Source organism: Kwoniella dejecticola, chromosome 1 (assembly GCF_000512565.2).
Source record: "Kwoniella dejecticola CBS 10117 chromosome 1, complete sequence".
Classification (NCBI taxonomy): Eukaryota; Fungi; Basidiomycota; class Tremellomycetes; order Tremellales; family Cryptococcaceae; genus Kwoniella; species Kwoniella dejecticola.
Window position 1 is genome coordinate 2,330,222 of NC_089301.1, and position 19,508 is coordinate 2,349,729.

A 19,508-nucleotide genomic window follows, 5' to 3' on the forward strand; every position below is an offset into this window, starting at 1 on the left:
GATATCAGGGTGGCGACATCACAAGCATCACAGGAATGAGATCCATACCTTATCTCGCGATGGCGAGGCTCGACGCTCGAGCAGAACCGATCCGAAGACGATTCGACTTTTTCGCCCGAATTGCCGTTATCTACTGGTTGTTGAAATATGTCTTCTTGGATGGATTCCGACATGTCAGAGCAAGAGGTATCTTGGGAACCGCCTATGAGGTTCGAAATGCCATACAAGCGGTGAGTTTTCGAATTGTCACCGTTGGGTTTTGTTCGGCTGATGCGATAATGTTTAGATCGTTGTGCGAATAATGCTATCTCTGCCATCGTCTAAAGCGCAATTACGGTTGGAATTAGGTAAAACGCAAGCTGAAATTCGGGAAAAACTGGTTCCTCGAAATTATCCAGATGGAGTGACTTTGACGACTGTCAGAAAGCTGCCGGAACAAGGTAGGAGCAAAGATTGGCTGGAAAGTGAATGGGATAATCTGAAGAAGCTTGAAAGGGGTGATGTGGATGCTGGAAGAGTATCTGGAGCAGTCTATCATGTAAATCGAGTTTCAGCGTCCTGACTTGAAAGTCATATGATGCTTACGCATGGTTTATGTGGACTGTAGGGTGGATCAGAGCTGAACGAAGTCATCAATCAAGCTATGGCCAAATTCGTCGTGTCAAATCCACTGCATCCCGATGTCTTTCCCGGTGTTCGAAAGATGGAGAGTGAGGTAGTCAGCATGGTGCTCAACCTGTAAGCACACCTGTATCCTCGAAATTATGGCATGGCTGACACGGATGTCAGCTTCAACGGACCAAATGGCGCTGGTACCAGTGAGTAGGCAGTAGACCGACTGGAGTGGACATGAGGAGGCACTTGAGACTGATTTCGCTTCATCAGCAACATCCGGAGGCACCGAGTCAATCTTGATGGCGGTCAAGACGTACAGGGACTGGGCCAAAGCGACGAAAGGTATCACCAGACCTGAAATGTACGTATCCTCCCATCTTGGCGGAATCCGCGAAGCCAGTCCGGCTGATGCGCGGTGCATCAACAGGGTCGTACCATCTACCGCCCATGCAGCATTTTGGAAAGCTTCGCAGTACTTCAAGATCAAATTACATGTCATTCCGGTCGACGCAAGTTCGCGGAGAGCAGATGTCAAAGCCATGAAGAGGGCTATGTGAGACGACTGGCCCATGATCTGCTGTTCAACGGCTGACTGATTCTTGCAGCAACCCAAATACCATCATGTTGGTTGGCTCTGCACCGAATTATCCTGATGGTGCTATCGTAAGTCGCTCCTCCTTATGGCATCGGGCCTGCGAGTATCCGCATGTACTGATGCACTTCTACGATAGGATCCCATACCTGCGCTGGCCGGCCTGGCTAGGAAATATGACATAGGATTACACGTGGACTGCTGCTTGGGCTCTTTCATTCTACCGTTCATGGAGAAAGCTGGATTTGGGTCCGATATCGAGCCGTTTGATTTCAGAGTCAAAGGCGTCACTAGTATATCCTGCGACACGGTACGTCCGGAAGTATCCTATCAAAAAGGGGGATTTGGGCTGATTCTGTCTCAACCTACAGCATAAATACGCTTTCTGCCCGAAAGGTCCGTCGCCCTTACATGTGTATGTGAATATAAGTATATCATATCGCTGACGAATCATGGCTCAAATCAGGTTCTTCCGTGATAATGTATCATTCGCCCAAATTGAGGATATACCAATACTACGTCATGATTGACTGGGAAGGTGGAGTGTATGCTAGTCCATCAATGGCCGGATCCAGGTAAGCACCACGAGTCGCTTGCCAAAGGCATACTTGTGCGATAAGCTGACGACCGAGGGCGGGGCCACAGACCTGGCTCGATTTTAGCTGGAGCATGGGCGGTCCTGAATCACATAGGGGAAGAGTGAGTCATTCCCTCATCTACAATGATTACCTGATTTCCCCTCTGCTGCTCATCTGCCGTCTTTCTGCCTTTCATGCCTCAGTGGGTACACTCAATCATGCCGAGAGATTATAACGGCTTCGCGAACTTTCATACAAGGCCTCAAAGAACGCTTCTCTGAAGATCTATTCGTACTGGGTGATCCAAAAGCCTGTGTAGTGGCTTTCGGCAGTAAGACGCTGAACGTGTACGCCATTGGAGACGGTATGTCCAAGAAAGGATGGCATCTGAGTGCATTGGGAGGCGGAGTTAGCGGTCTTCATATGGCTTTTACGGTGAGCGCACGACGTTGTCCTTTGACAATTGCTACATGTGTGCGCCACGTAGAACTGATGCAGACTTTGATGATATGACAGCGGCTGAGTGCGCAAAAAGTCGATAAATTGTTGGACGATCTGGAAATTGTGATCCAAGAGATTAAAGCATCGCCTGATACCCAGAAAGGCGATCTAGTGGCTTTATACGGTACGTGTAAACCCACACTTTTATAACACATCATTGCAATCCTCAAACAAAAGCTTATGCGAAGGAATGTATATCTTGCACAGGTCTCGGTCAGACGAGTGTGGGACCACATGTCATTGGCAAAGTCGCTGAATGCTTCTTGGACACTTTGTACGAGTAACGCGGCTGAACTCCGAACCGGGTTTTGGTGTTGAGAAGGATTCGGATCTCGTTATGTGATTGCCTGATTTAGTGTGGATAGGGACAATACTCATTACTCATTACTCAGATACATAATTTCATTATATGTATATCCTCTATGTCCGTCCAGTTTGATATCTGCTGTTCCGTATTCAAAGCGGCGAACTATCGTCCCTGTCTGTATCTTGAAGAGGATGCAGGGGGTTTCGGGAGTGATTATATGGGACTTCCTTCCTACGACCGGGAGCGGACATTATCCCTTGGAGTCTATTGAGCTTTCTTTGCCTCAGACGAATGAGCTTGTACGAGACGCATCCGCTCGGTGATCACTGTCGGAAACACTATTAACTTTCGTGTGTCTAATTGGGTTTGAGGGACACCTGAGACCACCTACCCGCTCTATTGAGGGCATCTATCGGTCCATACCCTATAGCAACTACCGTAGCGATGTACAGGAACTTTGTAAGGGTAAAATCCAAATAAATGTCAGTATATCGTGACTGTTCACATCCCGAGCATGGACTCACGCTCTGTAGGCTGGGCACTTGGTGTTGTCGTAATTTGGGTATTATAATCAGAGGCTCAATCACCAGATGCTAACAAACAACCTCAAATCAGCTACATTCCACCCCGTTAGAGTCCAAGAGGATAGGTATGAGGTCGGTCATATGCACTCACGCAAGCAGCCGCGAACCAAGCAGCTGACGGGATCGCCCATGTCCCTATATATCTGTTCACCAAGCTCCTCCCCATATTAGCTACCCCATGGTCCTTCGGAGCGAGGACAAGGAATAGTAAGAGTAACAAGGGATATATCGGGAGTACAGAGACGGATGTCGGAGGCTCGTAGTATTCGATCTTCGGATGTTGGGGCTGTACAATAAGAAGGTTATACAATCATGCAATCGATCAGTCCGTCATTTCGTCATGTCAGGTCCCAGAAAGTGTGATCACAGGCCAGAAAAGAAAAGAGATCACTGACAACGTCAAAATGGCTCAATGCATCGTTACCTATCTTCTCGATCCTTTTGCCGAACCCACCTTTCCCTAGCTCTACCTGAGTCTTTGCAGCGGGTAAGGGGATGTCTACTTCTATACTCCTAGCTTTGGTAGCTGCTTTAATGCGCAATTTGTCGGATGTCAGCCCGTCGATCGGGACAGACAGCGTCAAGGTTGGAGCTATCGATGATGGCGACGATGGCGAAGGGAGAGGCGAGAGTAGCGGAATGGTGGTGTGTCGCTTGGCTATGGCTACGGCATATCTCGACGATGAGCGAATGACTCCATTGTGTACTGTAGATTGATGAAGCTGATTTACCCAGCAACAGATCCGGTCTGGCATTAAGCCATCTTCGAATGGTCTCGCTAAGAAATACACAAGCCAATCAGTCGCGCAAAGGCTCATCCACCTGGTGTCGGCGTCTGTGCGCCGTGGTGTCGATAGGGATGGTAGCAATTGACCGCCACTCACATCTCAGCTTCCTTGACTATTGGCGCTGGAACAGTTTGGGACATCGTAGACTTCGGACGATGAGTCCCCTCGAGTCGTCGTTAAGTAGATATGTAGTATGAGGATCTATGATTCGGTGCGCCTATCCAGTCGATACAGAGGACGGGTCAGGCTGTTCACCTGTATCGCAGAGTCGCCGATACTGCTGGTAGGTGTCCTTGAAATGTACTCGAGCTGGTTGTTCCATCTTCTAGCGCATCAAAATGTTGCTACACAGACGTCATCCGAATCTCCAAGGAAGGACGCTTTCCCACGGTGTCATCACGTCTAATCACGTGACTGCTCTCCCCTCCAACGAAAAGTGCTGCCATTTTGTAGTCTGTAGTTGGGACATCCGGTTATGAACACGCTCGAGCAGGTGGGCGAGCTTGAGTGGGAAAGGTGGGTGGTTGAGGCATGTCAGCCAGGATCGAAGACGTCGTTGCATGGTGAGAGGATTTCTCGAACTTGGATATGGAGTTGTGGAACTCCGAATCGGACGCCCCCGTTTTGCCGAGTTGTTTCTATTTTGTTCCGCCCCTTGGCAAGTGGAAGCGAGGTGAATTTCTTCAATGCTAAGCATTCCTCTTCCTCGACAACCGCATCTTGGATGCCCCTTGACCTTGCGGATGCTTTTTGATAGCCGCAAGATTGATGGCGAACTTCCCTGGTTACATGGAGATTCCGTAATCTCCCGCAGCTACCGCCGGCGCCACGATTGGAATTACAGCTTGTCACGACTTAGCATGCTAAGACTCTTGGTGTTTACCTAACTTGCTCCCATGAGCTCGTTAAATGTCCCGTCTGCAGAGACGACTCGGCAAATGGATCTAGGGGAGACCATAGGGGCTATGCAAACTGCCGATTGGTCTCTCGTGTTCCCAACAGGAAAGGAACCGTTCCTATCCATAAGGAGTGACCCCAAAATGCAGCATCCCATAGGCATAGGCAAATTGGGACTGCTTCTGCAATCGCCGTGAACAAGCACAACGAATAGACGACCGACAACACGCACTGGAAACGGATTTGACCGAAAGCTATGCATGTGATGACATCGGCTTCTCGCAACGATTCAAACACTTCATGCATTATTTCGGGCGCCATGGATGATGTTGTTATGCTTAGGATGAAGATTGGACAAGGAAAAATACCTCATCAGCAGCCCCACCGTAATGAGCAAAGTGGCTGCCATGCAAGATGCATGTAAATTCGATTTTTTTGGCCATGCATGCCGTTTTTGCTGATTTAGGAACGAAACGTGAGGTAATTGGCTGACTGAACTGACGTAAATTTTGTCAGGTGCAGGAAATGACTCAAACCGGCTATGAACGCTTTTTTCCGTCAGCGGTAACGTTCTAAAAAGGGAACGACGTCACCATTAGTGCGTCACTTAGACTGAATCGTCTCTCGAGGTTCATGTGGTCCCATGCAGGGGAAAAGGGGAATACATGGGAAACCATAAGGGCACAGACTGCGGTATTGGAGACTGGGCGATTCCTGTATTCTTGGGGGTCCGGGGCGGCATCGAAAGTACAGGGGCAAAAAGGGGCTGCCGAACCTAGAGAAAAAAGCTATTTTCTGCTTCTGATCACAGAAGAGCGAGGGACCAAACATCGCATCGTCGCCTCATCCGGTTGAGCCGGAAAGAGTAGGAAAACAACTTTTTACTCAGAGCAAACGTAGCTCGATCTTTCACATATATAAACGAAGCTTCCACTGCTCAGGCTCATGGGAGGTTGCTATCCCCTCCTTTGGCATAATCCATAATCGAACAACCCCACAAACAAACAAACTCACAAACAAATCTTCCTGTAGATAATTCAGTTGGCACGGATTGGAGTACTCCCAAATTTGTACGTATATGATCTCATACTACGACTGTTGGAACGAGTGAACGTACGTGGGTTCTCCAAGGGGAACTACCGATCGGAGATGTCCTTTTCTCGTACATCTCCACACCGTAAATTATGGTTTATCCATTCATTTTCGCTCGTGGTCATTTGATCAAAAGTCACGCGCCCATGCAAAATTATTTTATTTTGGGCTGACATCATTGCCCTCTCTTTCCTACTTGTGCTGATCTCCTACCTTTCCGCCTTCATCTCACACTCTATTTGATCTCAGATTTTCGGTTTTTGCCTAGACTCTGATCGCCCACACACCATACGCAAGTCTGGTCAGTCATAATACACCCACGTCACTTCCTGCTCTTCGTCTTTCGATTCCATTTTCACCATTCTCACTTCACATATATAACAAGAGTATCCTGTTCTAATCTTTTTGTCTTATACAGCCGACAGCAGGATTGGTGAACATACAAGTACTCCGAAGCCCTCTTTAGTTCAAACAACCAAGAAGCAACATTTCAACATGGGCGGTGGTGCAGCAGCAGGAGGAGACTTCGATGCTCTTCTTACTCAAACCCAGAATCAAGGATGGAGAGGACTTTTCAAGAACAGTCGAGCCCTAGGTTTGGCTCTCTTCGCTTCCTTGGGAGGTAAGCTCAGTCCAGCTTGTTATGATTATTCGCGCTGACTCGATGGTCGTAGGTGTGCTCTATGGTTATAATCAAGGTGTATTTGGTCAAGTTCAAGTCATGCAAAACTTTGTCGACCGATACACTGCTACTGTAAGTTTCCGCCCCGGACGATCAGCTTGGGACCACACCGTGATGACAGATGTTGACTTCCGTGATTTCCAGTTGACGAACACAGATACTAAAGGTCTTTTGACTTCTATTCTTGAATTGGGTGCTATGATCGGTTCTTTGATCGCTGGTCCCTTGGCTGATAAATACTCGCGAAAGGTGAGCAGATCCGCTCACCGCGACCCTTGATGTTTAGCTCAGACTGATCCAACGATCGTCATAGTACTCTATTTCTGGATGGTGTTTGATTTTTATGATTGGTACCGCTGTACAAACCGGTGCCAACGATAGCGTAGCCTGTATCTATGGTCAGTTGACGAAGTATCAATATTTCGATTTAATCACAGTAAACTGATTGCTTGTCCATTCGCAGTCGGTCGATTCATTGGTGGTCTAGGTGTCGGTGCTCTTTCGATGCTTGTGCCTATGTTCAACGCCGAACTTGCTCCACCTGGTATCCGAGGTTCATTGGTCGCGCTGCAGCAGCTTGCGATCACTTTCGGTATCTTGGTCTCCTACTGGATCGGATACGGTACCAACTGTGAGTCTATAGCAATATTGGTGGCGTTACACAAAGCTGACTTGAAGCAATCTAGACATCGGTGGTACTGGTGCGAGCCAGAAACAAGCCGCTTGGAGAGTGCCTCTCGGTATCCAGCTTGTGCCTGCTGCAATCCTGCTCGTAGGAGCGATCTTTATGCCTTTCTCGCCTAGATGGCTTATGCTCAAAGGTCAGCCGCAATTTCTTATGACGAAAAGCCTTCATTGATATTCATTTTACGATGAACAGGTCGAGAGGAGGAATGTCTCGAAAACCTCGCCAAGCTTCGACACGCCCCTCCTGAGGCTCCCGAGGTGCAATACGAGTTCCGAGCCCTTCAAGCTGAACGACTCGTCGAACAGGAAGCTGCTAAGGAGAGATACGGCGCCAACGATGTCACTCTTCGGGTTACGCTCTCAGAATACAAGCGATTGCTTACCACCAAACCCCTTTTACATCGATTGATGCTTGGTGCTGGTGCCCAGGCTCTTCAACAGTGGACCGGTATCAATGCTATCATCTACTACGCCCCTACCATTTTCGAATCTATCGGTTTGACCGGTAACACCATCGGTCTTCTTGCCACTGGTGTAGTCGGTATCGTAAACTTCGTATTCACCGTTCCTGCTGTACTCTTTGTCGACAACGTGAGTGACCTGGAGTCAATGTTGTTGGTCTCCTGTGCTGACCGTGACTTATCCATCCATAGTTTGGTAGAAAACCTATCCTTGCTTGGGGTTCCGCTAACATGGCCATCTCCCACGCCACGGTCGCTGCTATCTTCGCCGTATATGGCCCAGATTACTCCAACAAAGCTGCCGGTAATGCCGCCGTTTTCATGATCTACTGGTACATTGCCAACTTCGCTGTCACTTGGGGACCTCTCGCTTGGGTTGTGTCTGCCGAGGTGTTCCCTCTTGACATGAGAGCCAAGGGAATGAGTATCTCATCCGCCACCAACTGGCTTGTGAGTCACTCTGCCCGAGCACGCCGATACTAAGATTCGAAATATACTGATAATGGATGGCTATTTAGATGAATTTCACTGTAGCTATGGTCACTCCTCACATGCTGGAGACGATCACCTACAAGACTTACATCGTCTTCATGGTCTTCTGCATCATCGGTTTCCTATACGCCGTCTTCGTCTTACCTGAACTCAAGGGTCTTTCTCTCGAGGAAGTCGACCGAATCTTCCACGACGACACTGGTGCTGAGGACCGAGCTAGAAGAGAGAGAGTCGCCAAGCAAATCGGTCTCGACAAAGTTGCGGCCGATATCACACACAAAGAGAAAGCCGGTGCTGGTGTGGCTCCCGCTTACAACCAGATGAATGGTGGTACCAACATGGCTTAATCGACATTCTTGATACTCGAATCATATATCCGATCGTACTTATGGTCGGTACAGAGTGAAGTGGAAAGGACATGGGAAGAAGTAGTAGACGAGTCAGCTGTTGAGATAATGATGGTGTTAGTAGCATTTCAGTAGTTCATATCATATCGTCGTTGGCGTTTTGTTATCGCATTTTAGTCAATTTAGATTTTTAGTCTTGTTCTATTCTCACCGTGCAGACTCGAGTCTGGTAATAAGTATAATAATCCTCTTCTGGAGGCAGAATGTATGAGCCATTTTCATCGTCAACCTTGGCCCCGCGTCGACCCGGAAACATGTCTTGTGCTAGTTGTGATACATCCTCATCTGTGATTTGAAAGACAGCTTTCGAACATCACGAGTAGTTCACGTGGACAGCCTGGATCAGTCCGATCAATACGGCCGCAGCGTCAACCCTCAAGCGATGTCATCTATCCGGACCGGCGGTATTCGCTTTGGTTACGTTATCCCATTGTAACGATTGCATAGGTGGCTTTTGAGTATCCCTTGGTCAGTTCGGGCCATATCCAGCTTGTCTCCGCATAGAAAATCGCTTTTAATTAGTGTCCATGGACCGAATTCGCTTGCCCCGGATCAGCTGCCATTTCGTAATTTACTCCGCTGGAGCCCTTCCGTTTTTCGTCGTTCTAATACAATCTTTCGGATGAGTGCTGATGACCCGCGGCCCTCCAGCTTGACCCCAACGATGTCGGATGACAACGGTGTCTGAACGCACGATACGACATGGGCTTTGCTCGATAATTACCTGATCAGTCAAGTCTAATGTATTTTCGGCCCGAGAAAAGCGTTCACATTATGCGCTAACGATGAATGATATCATTCGCTAACGATGTTATCTACTTCCGAAAATCTGAAGAGGACCAGAAGGAAATGAAGGCAACTTAGGCGTAGTACGCAAAGATGTATCATGATGATGCTTGAGGTATGCAGCTGGAATTGAACTAAGAAAGAGTAAGGAGAAAAAATGACATGTGCAAGAGCCATTCTGCGATATATAATCAACGGTTCTGGGCGGTCTTGCGAGCAGTTATTCGATAACTCTGTCTTCGTTTTACAACCGTTCACATAAGAACACTCCAATCGACCTCTTTTAACAACATCGTCTCCTGGCCTTCAGAATATAGACTGTCAGATATTATCACCACACCCGTCCTTCTCAAAAGATAACAAGGCATAACTCAATATGGCGTCTTCTGGCGGAGCTGCATTTTCGATCGCCCGTCCCGGGGGACAATGGCAGAACAACGATCTCACCGGTCCAGGTGTGGACGAGATGAGGAATGCGAGGTCTACTGGCCGACGATTTGGCAGCGAAGATTCCGGGGGTGAAACTTTGGTTGCGGACGTCGATACCCATTATGCGGCGCAGCTGAGGCCATCACGATTATCCGGCAAATGGTTGACTTACATGGTGTGTCCATTCTCCGGGCAACTGTTGTTTCGCTTGGGAAGCCGCTGACAAAGTAGACTTAGGTTACTTTCGTAGCTGGAACGGGATTCACTCTGTTCGGTTATGACCGTGAGTACAGATGTTTCCCGGCGTACATGCGAGATAGTGAACTGACCGCTGAATTGCTTTGCGACCTGTCCAGAGGGAGTTTTGAGTTCCCTCTTGACGCTACCTGCGTTTGAAGAGCAGTTTCCACAAACGGCAAACGGGTTCGGAGGAAGTAGAAGTGCCACCCTCCAGTCTTTCCTGGTCGCCATCTGTGGGTATCGTCTCAAACTAACATAATCTAGCCATTCGCAAGACATGTTGAGCTGACAGTGTCGGCACACAGACGAACTTGGTTGTATGGCAGGAGCCCTTTCGAACCTGTATGTTGGTGATCGACTGGGCAGAAGACATACTATCACCCTGTGAGCCATTCTGCCGTGTAAGCCTTCAGGAGCGCCACTGATGATCTTGTGCTATATAGCGGCGGGTGCATCATGATCGTAGGAGCGATCTTACAAACGGCCGCGGTGGACTACGCTATGATGCTGGTGGCGAGAGTGGTCACTGGTCTGGGGAACGGTCTTCTCACATCGACTGTGCCGGCTTACCAATCGGAATGTGCCAAGCCTCACAGGAGAGGGCAATTGGTACTAATCGAGGGATCTCTGATTACTTTCGGAATAATGATGTCTTATTGGATCGACCTCGGATTCTTCTTCACCACCGGTTCTATATCTTGGCGATTTCCTATCGCCTTTCAGATCTTGCTGGCTGCTGTCATGATAGCTTTCATGGTAAGCATACCCTCAATCACCCTTCCTCACCTCTCCCGCACAGAAGCTGTTCACTGCTGATGGTGCTCGAATAGTATGCTTTCAAACTACCGGAATCACCGAGATGGCTGGCGGCAAAAGGCAAGTATGCTGAATGTCTGGCGGTATTGGCTGCTCTTGAAGGTACCTCCGTGGACGACAAGAAGGTCATGACGACTTTCAACGGTATCTGTGATGCGATTTCGGCCGAACAAGCAGGTGGTTTTGGATTCAGAGAGCTGTTCACGAATGGCAGAAGTCAGAACTTCAGAAGAATGTTACTGGGAGTGACTGCTCAATGCTTCCAGCAGATCTGTGGAATCAAGTGAGTCCTCGAACTATCCTCTGCGACTGCACTAGGATAATACTAAATCTTTGTGTCATGAAATAGCCTTATCACTTATTACCTTACGTCCGTATTGACTGACCTGGGACTGGGAGCCGAGATGTCACGGATCATCTCAGGTGTGAATGGTACATGCTACTTCTTGACCTCGTAAGTATTTTACTGATACCATCAAGAGGAATCATCCTTCGACTGATGTATTGCACCACAGCATCATAGCTTTATTCGTCATTGAGCGAGTTGGCCGACGACCTCTCATGTTCTGGATGGCACTCGCTCAATCGATCACCATGGCAATCCTTGCGGGGTTATACAACAAATCGAAAGAAGAGAATAAAGCTGCCCAAGTCATTTCAGTGCTCTGTTTGTTCTTGTTCAACACCTGGTTTTCGATTGGTTGGCTGGGTATCACTTGGTTATATCCTGCCGAAGTTACGCCATTGAGGATCAGAGCACCAGCCAATGCCCTCTCTACAGCTTCCAACTGGATATTCAATTTCATGGTGAGTCGTACCGTCACCACTCCCTCAGATCCCCGTGGAACTTTAGCTCACCTATTTGTCGCAGGTGGTGATGGCCACTGGACCCATGTTCGCCAACATCGGATGGGGCACATATGCCCTGTTCGCTGCGGTCAACGGAATCATCATCTGTCCGGTAGTGTGGATCTTCTTCCCGGAAACCAAGAAATACTCGTTGGAGGAAATCGATATCATTTTCGCTTTAGGACACAATGAGAAGAAGTCACCTGTGTGGTACTCCAAGCGACCCGAGGAGATACCTGAAGCGGGAACGAAGGAGGCAGAACACATCCTAGGAAGAGAGGCACCTGCTAGACCCGACATGTCGGAAAGAGCGTCCATGGGGGGACGTAGAGGCATGGGAAAGGTCATTAGGGATAATGATGGTAAACCTGTCGTTCAGCATAATGAGGTGGCAGAGAGGAAAGTGTGATTGTATCTCATGATCCCATGCCCCACCAATTGCGAGTCTACTACTGTTCTAAAGAGTTGGGAGTAGTGATGAATGTTCAAGCTCGGGTGTCCCCCCACCCCAAAAAAAAAACAGTTTGATACCGATCGAGTAATGTACTGCATATTGGTCATCTTCTTCCTTTGCTTTCCATTCTGCCGTACGTGAGCTGGGAATGAAACCCATACATCCCGGTGCGACAAGACTCAATTTGTGGCCGCCTTGGTATTCAGCGCATGAACGTCCCATTTGGTGCCATTCTCAGCAGATACCAGCCTGACGTCGAAATCATCGTGATTGACCTGCCATACGTAGTCGCTTTCTTGGCCTGCTTTCAGCTCGCGTGGCCACTGTGACGTCCGTAATGATATCACAGAGGAGGGAGACGAGTTCTGTGAATCTTTGAGTTCGCACGATGTCGGTGGAAGCCTGCTTGTCCGTATCATTGGATTTATTACATTCATTGTCAGCAGACTGCGAAGTCTCGTGATTCCAAGTTGTCAAGTAGAAGCCGTATTCGCTGTATTCATGTCTTGACAAATGGGCGGGACAGAAGGCGCTCTGCCTGACCATCATCTGATGACTGCTGTCTTTGACACATTGATCAAAGACTTGTTGAGCTTGCGAAATGTTGAGTGCAACTTGCCCAAGCCCTGATTGATAATAATTGTATGTTTCGTTCTCACCCCGATCCATCCAATACTTGCTCCTATCTACCCAAGTCTCCATATGAGCACTGCTACTGCCGAATGACTTGCGCCATCGGGTTTGCGCACTGCGGAGGCTACGAGATAGCATGTACTGTAAGTCGTTTGATTACTCGCTGTCGCTGTCGTCAGGGAGGAACCTTGTCGTGGCTGTGATACAGTAGAAGGTTTTTGCCACCGCGCAAAGAGTATTTGACATACTGTAACAAAACACCATGGGGTGTTTTAAAAGTGCCCCTCCGATCTACTTAGCGTTGCCTTCTATCCCTTTCCGAAGGCGCAGGCTCTGGTCCAACAGGCCAGAAAAGTCCAGCCTGCTCGTTCTTGTAGCTGTTCATACAAAGGAAGAGCGAAGCGAGATTTCTCGGGGCACTTCCATGTGAAAGCGCTGTCATCAGCAGGATGGTTTCCTTGATTGTGTCCAAAGTTATCGTCATCCTGGACACGGCGCTACGGATTTCCGAGACTCTCAGAGCTCTTGAGATGCAGAACGCTTGAATCCCTACAATGAATCAATATGATGGACACCAGTTCTGGGCGTGATGACAAACTGACATCGAGCATCAACCACCTTTGCAAGTCCCGGTTATGGCGCACAGATCGGCACTACAGAGAACGAATACTGTATAAAGTATCCGCAGGTGTATTCTCTTGAATATCGGAAGTGCATCACGAGCACTTCTCAAATCTAGCCGTTCGTTGTAGATCAGTTACTTAGTTGTCTACATCCAATCGTTCCGCCTGCTCTAGACGTCGGATCTTGCTCTCACGAAGTCGCGATAAGCTTTGGCCTCCTCTTCCTTCTGCCTGTTCCTCCTCCTCTGTCTCTGCTGCGCAGTGAGCCACTCAACATCGGTTCTGAAGAAGGATAATGAACACCGGTGGTTCGTGCAGGTGACTGTACCATCCTCGCCCTCATTCAGGATGTGCGGTTTCCAACTTTCTCCTGTGCCTCTATCTAAATCTCGGCCTGCAGAAGCCGTTCGGGTTTGAGCAGTCATACCCACGTGTCGATCTGACATAACATAAGATCAAAAGCGGCCAATTTCTCGACTCATCAGCATCAGCATCGTCAGACTGCACTTCTCGATCTCGGGCGCTTTAGAGGTGAGCAGATGGAAAGCAACTCACTGGACGTCATCGATATTGTGCTTGTGCTTGTGCCTCGACAAGGAAATCGACCTGGATTCGGTAGCTCAGTATAATATACTGCGGCTTTACAGCTTCTACATTGCCTTCTATTATTCAGACCTATCCGTGAATTCTTGAATCGGTGTGCCCTCGTACATCCTGTCGAGGAATCTGCATGTGCTTTTGTCGATATGGAAATGAAAGTTGATGTGGATGCGGAGGCTCTGTTATTCCGACGGCGATATGCAGATTCAACGATCTTTGAAGCTCGTTTACTTGGCCCGATCTTTTTTGATTTGCGTTTAGGTAATTTCCAAAAAGTGCCTGAAGACGAAGTAGGAGATGGAGTGGTGAAATTGAGATCGCAATCTTGATTAACGCATTCTACCCATCCGTCAGATTCCGTTAGACGGTGAGGATTCCATTTTTCGGGTTTGTGCCCGGATTTGGCGTTGCCGATATATTGGTATTCTACAATGATTGTCATTATCAGCATACTCATGGCCTCAGCTGTCGTATGGATTGCAACGCATCGGCATCGGCGTTGGCGTTGGCGTCCACATCCAATGACATTGTCATAGCCATTCGCGAGATGGAAGACTCATACTATATTGTGCTCACCAGTAGCTTCGCTGCTCTCACATGGCTTTGAAATTGGCATACTGGTATACCTAGCGGTTGATTTACAGGAATGGCAAGTCGCTTTATGGTATTTCCCAATTTCAGTCCGATCAAGTCGATGCTTGCCGGCGCATTGCAATTCTGTCGATTCTGGTACTTTCACGTCGACGCTGGTATCGATAAAGGTTCTGTCAGAAGTACGCTGCTGCTCAACGTCGGTATAATCAAGCCAGGGAGTCTCGAGAACAGGTGACAGGCAAGGGGGCGGAGCAATCGACTCGTTTTGCATCGATGTTGACGAAATTGGTTCCCACTGCCCGATATTCCCGTTGTTTGGGCATTGAGTTCCGCATGCTCGCTTATAAAAGTCAGGCTTCTTAAACCAGTCTTGATAAGCGGATTCTCCAAGCAGGTTTGTGCATGTGGACGTGTGTTGTAAATCTTCACACTCAGTATATGAGCATGCATTCAAATGATCGGGCTGTAAGCTGGTCTGATTCTTATTGGACGATGACAAATATCGGTTGAGCTCGACGATGTCGTCCAGACTAAGTGCTGATCCCGTGTCCTGTAAGCAGCTACCGTCTTCGAAGCCAGGCGTCCCATGCTCGTTTACATACCCATCATTGAAAACGAGAATATCTCCCTCGGCCATTCTTTCGATCTTGAACGTTGTTCGGGTTCGGAACTTCACGATCAATAGCGATTCTGTATTGTATTTCGCATCAAAGAATACTTTTCCCGTAAATCATATGCTGCGAGTGCCTCTCCAGACTTTCACCACTCACCAAAGTGTGTTGATACGCCCATCCCATCGCTGAACATTGAGCGCGAATGAGGAGAACGCCTTGAAAGGATGCTATCGGCAGCAGGTTTCGAGCATCTTTTGTATTTCTACATTGGCCGCTGCGGCCGCTGAGGCTGATGCACTCCATGCATGAGCTCGCGACGACTGATGCTGGCATGCGGCCATGCCAGACGAGGAGCGCAGATCGCATTTCTGCATAGCATGGAGGAGAAAATGGCATGTAGTACAATAATAATGTAGGTAATATATGTTGATTGAAGATGCACACATACATTTCGCAGAGTTGGGCATATCGAAAAGCAGTTTATCGCTCTCGACATCCTGTGGTCGTTCTCGACCAAGAGGTCGAGATGTTACTACCCCAGTATTAGCGTTAATCTGTTAGCGCCGATGACAGACACCAGCAGAGGCCACCCCCCGCTTCTCACCTGTACGCAATGTCAGGTGAGAAGCGTGGGTCCTGGGCCTCTGCTGGCTGGTCATGTAGGTCAAGTTACCATGTTAGACAGATCACATAAGTCAAATCAAATCAAGTCAGTATCGCACTGGTGGTGATCTATATGCATGTAGCCGGATGACCTTTACCTTCTACCGCCTTTCTTCTGTACTAATGTAAACCCATCATCGTCCACCACCGGTTCTTGCCTTTCTTTCGGTTCCCTAGAATCCACTAATTGAGGCGCTTCGTCCATTTCTACATCCTCATCCGCATCTGAATCTTCTCCCTCCGACTGACTCTCCGCACCCCCCGCACCAACTTGAGCATTGATGCCTTTCCTCCTCACCTCCGAAGCCTGCTTCTCCAGATTATCAACTACTACCTGCGGATCGTATAATGGATTTAACAGATCTTTCCATAATTTGACCAGATCCGTAGCTACTATATCTATTGAGCCATCTTCCAAGTTCGCATCGAATTCGTCCGACATGATCTGATGTAACAGGTCGCCCACTTCGTCGATGTCTAGCGGAGGATCGTTGGCTGAATTTGGATCGACTGTGGGGACGGAGTTGGTATCGGTAACTGGTAAGAGGGGAGCGCGGGTTTCGAATTCGTCGATCAAGATCGAGGCGAGCCATGTTTTCTTAGCTGCTGAGTCGGTACCTCCCCATTGCTCGGCTACTGCTATGGTCAGTGCGGGCCATAGGTCTAGTAAAGCCAGAACGCCTCGAGCGAAGAGGAGGATGGTTAGTGGTTGTTGTTGGGGTTGTTGTTCGGCCATGTCGAACAAGAGAGGGGACTTGGAGTGCTTGATGAAAGATAGCTATGTTTGGTGGTGCGAGGATGGTGTTTGATGACTCGAAATTGGGTGGACCCTCGATGCGTGTGCGCAAATGATTGTCGTTCTGTGTGATCCAAGCGCAAGTGGGATTGGGGTTGATTGATCGATTGTCTGTGTGTATTCACACAGAACCCAAGTCGTTCTGAGATATGGAGGATGTTTTTGAACGGCTGGTTGTTCTTCATCAGCTTGCAGAGGTGTATGAAGCGAGTTGTAATGGACAGATCCTCTAGATAAGTAGGCTCGAGAGGATGTGCAACGACCTTTCGGTGCGTTCTCCAGAAAAAATCGCTGAGGCAGAGGAGTGGAGGTTCCGTCACGTGGCTCATTAGTCCTGAGTCGCAGAGGGATGACGGAGAGGTCCGCAGTCGGGACATGACATTATTGCAATCCTCCACGTCGCGAATCAACCTGAGTGTCGTTGCTCGCAGCAAAGTTGAGCAGAAACATCGGATTATCCGTGTTGACATTGTAAAGTAGCCAAAGTCCAGATAGAACGAGCCGACATCACGAAGTCACACTTGCTCGCTCGACAAAATGAGAGTTCCTTCTCTCTTGCTTGGTCCGCTGTTGGCCCTGATAGGACTGGTTCAAGCTCGTTCTTCCACCGGAGACAGAGTATTGGTGGTTCTGGAGACGAGTGTGAAGAAGGATGATTATTCCAAATTCTGGAAATCCTTACAAGGTGCGTAATTCATACTACTATCGGACTGTTGAGTCATGTCTGCTGTCTTAGCCAAGCTTACGATGAGATGCTCTCATTTATATTCTACATTGTGCGCAGATCGAGGCTTCGAGCTCACGTTCAAAGAACCGAAAGACAAGGATGCGGATTTGGTGACATTCGGAGAGCTGAAATACGATCATTTGGTCATGTTCGCTCCTGGAACCAAATGTGAGTCGAGTCAACATTCTTATACCCTTCAAATCATCGAGAATCATATCGATCGTCTACTTTTCGCCTAAATCACTCGACAGGTTGGAGGTCTTTCTTCGGGTCGCGTTTCTCGTAATTGTAGTGTTGGCAGAATGACTAACAACTCTTCAATGTGCATTAGCTTTCTCCCCTTCCCTCTCGCCTAAATCAATCCTCCACGCACAGTTCGCAGGTCTCAATACCCTGTATTTCCTCTCGCCGGACTTGACAGAAAACAACAAAGAGTTCTTCCGGGAATACGATATAGAATTCATCGATTCCTCCAACACCCTGATTGACACTTTCAGCTACCCGGCGGACTATACCCCCTCAGATGTATTGTTATCACCTTCATCGTCTTTGATCGGCAATGGCGAAATCGTTTCTCCCTCAACTACATCCGGCGGCCCGATAATATACCCCAGTGGAACGGTATTCACCACAGGCGAGAACCCGTACTTGATTGATGTACTACATGCTTCGAAGACAAGTTATATTGGTCAAAACAAGATCTTGTCCTCCGATGAAGCCGAAGTGGAGAAATCCGTTTCTGGAAACAACAGAAATTCGAGGGAGCCTATATTGAATGGAAAGAAGGCTAGTTTGGTCAGTGCGCTGCAGACGAGAGATAATGCCCGAGTAGGGTTTGTCGGGTCGAGCGAGATGGTCAAGGATACGTGGTGGAACAAGGAAGTCAAGACTACAGATGGAAAGAGGTAAGCCATACTTGGATGTCCGTCTTAAAGGAGCGACAGATTCTAATTAGGATGCCGGTGCATATTTCACAGTCATACAACAGGAAACGCGGAATTCATCTCGGATTTCTCGAAATGGATCTTCCAAGAGACTGGAGTAGTGAAGATTGTAGATTCTACCCACCACAGAAAAGGTGAAAGCGAACCAAGGGAGCTGTACACCAAGAAAGATGAGATTGTGAGTCTGATCTGCCCTGAACCCGTTGAAACCGTTTTGAAGGTGACATCCATGCTTCTATTCGCGTCAACAGACATTCTCCCTCACTTTGGCAAAACACTACACCACTTCGAACGGAACTTCGGCTTGGGGTCCATTCGAGGTGGAGGATCTTCAATTGGACTTCACGATGCTTGACCCTCACGTCAGGACCGCACTCATACAGGACAAATCAGCTGCAGTGGCTCAAGGTACGAACTACAAAGCCAAATTCATTGCTCCTGATAGACATGGTGTATTCAAATTCGTCGTCGAGTACTGGAGACCTGGGTAAGTCGCACTACACGAAGTATCCAGTACCCACATTTCAGTGCATTTTGGCTGATGGTTGAGTTGTAATGCTATTAGATGGAGCTATATCAGATTGTCTACAACGGCTTCGGTTGTGCCTCTGCGTCATGATGAATACCCTCGATTCATTGTTGGTGCTTGGCCGTATTATGTGGGAGCTTGTAGTACGAGTGTGACATTTTTGATATTTTGTGCGCTGTGGGTCAGCCTGGGAGAAGGTGATAGAGATAGAAAGGGAAAGAAGAAGGCGGAGTAGGCAGATACTTCTACAGAGCGATATGATACCATCAATCAAAATGCATAGAAGATGCAAGCCAGTCTGTGTACACGTCATGTCAATGGTCCAAAGGACACGTCGCGTGGTGAGTATGGGGTAAACTGCGGGGTGATGGTCCAAGCGTCCACTAAGCGGAAAAAGGGGTTTGGTCGAAATGCGTAATGCGATGCGTCAATGAAAGAATGCATCCTACCCAGCCCATGGATTCTCAATGGACAGAAAGACTCATTATCACCTCGTGATCTTATACATATAATCCCACTGTCACCCTC

The 19,508-nt window shown here is 48.3% G+C and overlaps 7 protein-coding genes across 7 annotated transcripts; 4 read left to right on the forward strand and 3 right to left on the reverse strand.

The window, feature by feature from the left end:
- Positions 1-59: 59 nt before the first annotated feature.
- On the forward strand, positions 60-2,570 carry I303_100870 (uncharacterized protein; the record flags this gene model as incomplete). Its single annotated transcript, XM_018404239.1, has 14 exons — positions 60-230; positions 287-538; positions 608-738; positions 790-818; positions 886-976; positions 1,043-1,168; positions 1,221-1,278; positions 1,347-1,517; positions 1,579-1,603; positions 1,674-1,782; positions 1,853-1,906; positions 1,989-2,220; positions 2,302-2,410; positions 2,494-2,570. The coding sequence occupies 14 exons, from the start codon at positions 60-62 to the stop codon at positions 2,568-2,570; spliced, it is 1,635 nt and encodes a 544-aa protein (XP_018266893.1).
- A 287-nt stretch (positions 2,571-2,857) lies between these two features.
- Positions 2,858-4,105, reverse strand: I303_100871 (uncharacterized protein; the record flags this gene model as incomplete). The annotated part of the gene is made up of 7 exons (XM_018404240.2): positions 2,858-2,919; positions 2,985-3,048; positions 3,118-3,186; positions 3,269-3,463; positions 3,573-3,841; positions 3,909-3,955; positions 4,062-4,105. The coding sequence occupies 7 exons, from the start codon at positions 4,103-4,105 to the stop codon at positions 2,858-2,860; spliced, it is 750 nt and encodes a 249-aa protein (XP_018266894.2).
- A 2,344-nt stretch (positions 4,106-6,449) lies between these two features.
- I303_100872 (uncharacterized protein) lies at positions 6,450-8,623 on the forward strand (the record flags this gene model as incomplete). Its single annotated transcript, XM_018404241.1, has 9 exons — positions 6,450-6,576; positions 6,629-6,708; positions 6,781-6,885; positions 6,950-7,034; positions 7,100-7,267; positions 7,323-7,457; positions 7,517-7,914; positions 7,977-8,234; positions 8,303-8,623. The coding sequence occupies 9 exons, from the start codon at positions 6,450-6,452 to the stop codon at positions 8,621-8,623; spliced, it is 1,677 nt and encodes a 558-aa protein (XP_018266895.1).
- A 1,222-nt stretch (positions 8,624-9,845) lies between these two features.
- Positions 9,846-12,212, forward strand: I303_100873 (uncharacterized protein; the record flags this gene model as incomplete). Its single annotated transcript, XM_018404242.1, has 9 exons — positions 9,846-10,073; positions 10,136-10,181; positions 10,255-10,371; positions 10,444-10,522; positions 10,582-10,894; positions 10,969-11,237; positions 11,304-11,408; positions 11,470-11,761; positions 11,826-12,212. 9 exons carry the CDS (start codon positions 9,846-9,848, stop codon positions 12,210-12,212), a joined length of 1,836 nt encoding a protein of 611 aa, XP_018266896.1.
- Positions 12,213-13,683: 1,471 nt separating this feature from the next.
- Positions 13,684-15,344, reverse strand: I303_100874 (uncharacterized protein; the record flags this gene model as incomplete). The annotated part of the gene is made up of 3 exons (XM_018404243.1): positions 13,684-13,952; positions 14,069-14,539; positions 14,732-15,344. The coding sequence occupies 3 exons, from the start codon at positions 15,342-15,344 to the stop codon at positions 13,684-13,686; spliced, it is 1,353 nt and encodes a 450-aa protein (XP_018266897.1).
- Positions 15,345-16,078: 734 nt separating this feature from the next.
- On the reverse strand, positions 16,079-16,720 carry I303_100875 (uncharacterized protein; the record flags this gene model as incomplete). Its single annotated transcript, XM_018404244.1, has 1 exon — positions 16,079-16,720. One exon carries the CDS (start codon positions 16,718-16,720, stop codon positions 16,079-16,081), a length of 642 nt encoding a protein of 213 aa, XP_018266898.1.
- A 597-nt stretch (positions 16,721-17,317) lies between these two features.
- I303_100876 (uncharacterized protein) lies at positions 17,318-19,215 on the forward strand (the record flags this gene model as incomplete). The annotated part of the gene is made up of 6 exons (XM_018404245.1): positions 17,318-17,465; positions 17,565-17,675; positions 17,839-18,412; positions 18,485-18,629; positions 18,703-18,938; positions 19,017-19,215. 6 exons carry the CDS (start codon positions 17,318-17,320, stop codon positions 19,213-19,215), a joined length of 1,413 nt encoding a protein of 470 aa, XP_018266899.1.
- Positions 19,216-19,508: the final 293 nt, after the last annotated feature.